Source organism: Papaver somniferum, chromosome 9 (assembly GCF_003573695.1).
Source record: "Papaver somniferum cultivar HN1 chromosome 9, ASM357369v1, whole genome shotgun sequence".
In the NCBI taxonomy this organism is placed as follows: Eukaryota; Viridiplantae; Streptophyta; class Magnoliopsida; order Ranunculales; family Papaveraceae; genus Papaver; species Papaver somniferum.
Window position 1 is genome coordinate 56,275,332 of NC_039366.1, and position 4,108 is coordinate 56,279,439.

Here is a 4,108-nt window from a genome sequence, read left to right on the forward strand (position 1 = left end):
AACCCTAAGATGATCAAGATAGGGACGCTGATGGATAAGGACCGAGAAGAGGCCTTAATCAAGCTGCTTAAGGATTATGCGGACATCTTTGCAAGGAAATTGAGTGACATGCCCGGGATCGACCCAAAGATCATACAACATGAACTTCAGATAAAGCCAGGCACGAACCCCTTCAGGCAGAAGCTACGCAAGATAGCACCAGAATACCTCCAAGCGGTCGAAAATGAGCTAACCAGACTAATGGAGGAAGTATTCATAAAGGAATCCCGATACCCTACCTGGATCTCGAACATGGTCATCGTACCAAAAAAGAACGGAGGGGTGAGGATATGCATCGACTTCACCAACCTCAACAAAGCCTGCCCGAAGGATAGCTACCCTCTCCCTAGCATCGATCAACTGGTAGAAGCAGTAGAAGGTCACAATGAGTTATCTTTCATGGATGAGTATTCAGGTTACAACCAAATAGCTTTGGCGGAAGAAGATCAACAACACACCACATTCTTCACTCCTCACAGACTTTACTGTTACACCCGCATGCCGTTCGGACTAAGGAATGCATGGGCAACATACCAGAGGATGGTCGATGCGATCTTTAAACCATGGATCGGGAAAACTTTAGAAGTCTATGTTGATGATATGCTCTTCAAAAGTAAGCTGCGCAAAGATCACCATCAAGACCTGAGATACATTTTCGATTCCATGAGGAAATACAACATGAAAGTGAATCCAGAAAAGTGTACATTCGGCGTCACATCGGGGAAATTCCTCGGATATCTAGTAACGAAGAGGGGCATCGAAGTCGATCCTGCTAAGATCCAAGCCATTGTAGAAATGCCATACCCGAAGAACTTGAAAGAATTTCAAAAGCTTAACGGATCCCTGGCAGCACTTGGGAGATTCATTGCCAGATCTTCGGACAAGTGCAAGCACTTCTTCAACATCCTCAAGAAGGGGAGTAAGTTTTCATGGACCGCTAAATGCGAAGAAGCCTTCCAAAAGATTAAAGAGTACCTGCCATGATCCCGATCCTTCATAAGACTGATCCCGATGAGGTGTTGACCCTGTACATAGCGGCGACCGAAGATGCAGTCAGCAGTCCTGGCCAAAACCAATACGAAGGTCGAGCAACCAATCTATTACGTCAGCAAGACTCTCAACCCGGCGGAGAAAAACTACACGAAAATTGAGAAACTCATACTAGCATTAGTATGGGCAACCCAAAAGCTGAGGACCTATTTCTTGACTCATTATGTTCGTGTCCCATGTAAAGCGCCGCTGGAAGCTGTTCTCAAAAGTGCTGGGAAAGTAAGAAGGATAGCAAAATGGAATACTCATCTTGATCAATTCAATATTGTCCACGAGATCCAAACTTCCCAAAAGTCACAAGTCTTGGCGGATTTCTTGGAGGACTTACCTCTGGATAACGACGAAGAAGTGAAGGACATACCAGAAGCAGAAGAGGACGGAAAAGATCCAGTTGATGTACTCGAACCCTCAAGCCAAAGAAGATGGGAAGTCTTCGTTGATGGGTCAAGGAATAGAGAAGGCGCAGGTATTGTCATTATAATCACTACCCCAACCGAAGATAGGATTGTGCACGCACTAAGATTAGAATTCAAGGTGCATACAAACAACATTGTAGAATATGAAGCTATAGTGCATGCCCTTCGTTTAATAATAGAAATGGGAATAACCGACGTACGCCTAACAAGTGATTCGCAACTGGTCATTCGGCAAGTCGAATTGGAATATAATGTTTATGACGAGACCCTCTCAGCATATATGGCTTTGGTCCAAACCTTAGCATCCCAGTTACCCAACATCAAGTTTCCGCATCTATGTAGAAAAGACCTCAGACATGCGGATGCCTTAGCATATATATTGTCTATGTTAAAGAAAGCGTTAAGGCCATCAAGATCACAAGAGTGTATGAGCCGTCGATTACTCCACAACAAGCCTTCGCTACAAATCGTGAAGACGACGTAGGGATTGCTGATGATGATGTGGGGGAATACATCGTCGACGACTTCATCGAAGATGATATCTTATCAAGAGCAAACGAGGACGAAGAATTCAAAAACGAAGAAGATTGGAGAACCAAGGTTCACCTGTTCCTTGAAGAAGGAACGCTGCCAGCAGACCTGAAGAAAACTCTAAAGGTACAATCAAAGTCAGGAAGATACTATCTTCGTGACAGAGTTCTTTATAAGAAGTCTTTCCTCGGCCCTTTGTTGCGTTGTTTATCCAGAGAAGTGGGTCACCGTATCCTGAAGGACATCCACTACGAGGACGCAGGAAACCACAGAGGGATGAGATCACTAGCCGAAAAAGCTAAGATGCAAGGGTATTACTGGCCACAGAGGATACAAGACGCAGCCAGGATGTCTAGAAGATGCGAAGAATGCCAGCGTTTTTCTAAGAGAATCCAAGCCCCGGCAACGAAGCTAAATTCAGTAGATATCCCCTGTCCATTTGCAAAGTGGGGAGTAGACATCGTCGGACCCTTGATCGAAGGGTCAGGGAAAAGACGATCCTTGATCGTAGCCACAGATTACTTTAGCAAGTGGGTGGAAGCCAAAGCTCTAGTCAGGATAGAGACGTGGATGTATGCACATTGATTTTTCACAGAATCATTTGCAGGTTAGGCATTCCCGCAGAAATTGTCTCCGACAATGGTAAGCAGCTGCAAGGAAAGAATATAGACATGCTCTTTGATACCTTTAATATCAGGAAGAACAAATCGACTCTCATTTACCCCCAAAGTAACGGCCGGGTCGAAGCTACGAATAAGACTCTTTCTCTTATCCTCAAGAAATCATTGGATAAATACAAGGGTCGATGGTGCGAACAGCTGCAGAATGTGCTATGGGCTTACCGAACCACACGCAGGTCCGCTACCGGTGAATCTCCGTTCTTCCTCACTTACGGGGCCGAAGAAGTCATTCCGACAGAAATCATCATGCCAACCACGAAGACCGAAGCATGGGAAAAGAACCTAACAATGGATATGATATTGGAAAGGCTCGATGACCTGGAAGAAAGGAGGGAGACAGCGCTGCAAAGGATGGAGAACTACCAACGTAGATTAGCAAGGGAATACAACAAGAAGGTTAAACTTAGAAATTTTGTAGAAGGACAGTATGTGCTAAGAACTATACCGCAATATCAACGAGAGAAAAAGTGGGGAAAATTAGCACCAGCATGGGGAGGACAATTTATCATACATGACATCGCAGGAAACAGATTTTACTACCTGCGTAACCTAAAGGGAGAAGTCCTCAGGCACCCTTGGAATGCAAAATACCTCAAGCCATACTATCCATGAAGCAAAGAAGTTCTGCATCTGCGTGAAGAGTACCAGAAGAAGAAGACAACGTACCCGCTCGACATGTTTCTATCTCTGGACGAGGAGTAGCAGACCTCACCACATCAATCAAAACAAATTTTTCTTTTACGACCATGCCATTGGGGAAAAGTACCTAAAGACAATCTCTCCGGACTCCCCTATCAGCGTCTATGAGTGTAAGACCATGGGGAAGGATTCCAGCAGAAAGAGATACCCAATCAGATTCCAAGCAGCGGTTCGGCGGAATGAATGCATGTAAATAATGCAAAAAAGCATCACATTACCGAGAACGCTTATTCGAACCCCACCGTCCGGGAACCCTTTGGCCCAGGGTTAGCCAACGGGGTGACAGGTCCGAAGTCAATAGCGGAGGTACATACCTTCGTTATTGCCACCAAACACTTCCGATTAATTACTTAGTCTTTCCTTACTACTTAGGATTGTTCGTTCTCTAAAAGCTAAATGAATTGACAATGCATGTGAATCAAAAATTGTACATATCAAAAGCAAACGATGATCCATTCCATGAAAGTTGATTACAAGATTGGAGAATTACACAAGAAACACAAAAGATATACAAAAAATGGCATGAAGCCTGGTAATCAACAAAGATCAACTTTCTATAATAAACTTAGAAACCTACTTCCCCTGGGAAGAGTCGATAGGACCAGCTGCGCTCTTCTTCTGAGACGAAGGTACACTTCCACCTGAAGAAGGATCTGAGCTGTAGGTAAGAGGCTACAGCATGGGACGACGGAC

The 4,108-nt window shown here is 44.5% G+C and overlaps 1 protein-coding gene across 1 annotated transcript; it reads left to right on the forward strand.

The window, feature by feature from the left end:
- The first annotated feature begins 834 nt into the window (after positions 1–834).
- On the forward strand, positions 835–3,418 carry LOC113311972. The gene is made up of 5 exons (XM_026560752.1): positions 835–958; positions 1,274–1,623; positions 1,848–2,347; positions 2,644–3,141; positions 3,331–3,418. Exons 1-5 carry the CDS (start codon positions 835–837, stop codon positions 3,416–3,418), a joined length of 1,560 nt encoding a protein of 519 aa, XP_026416537.1.
- The last annotated feature ends 690 nt before the right edge of the window (positions 3,419–4,108 follow it).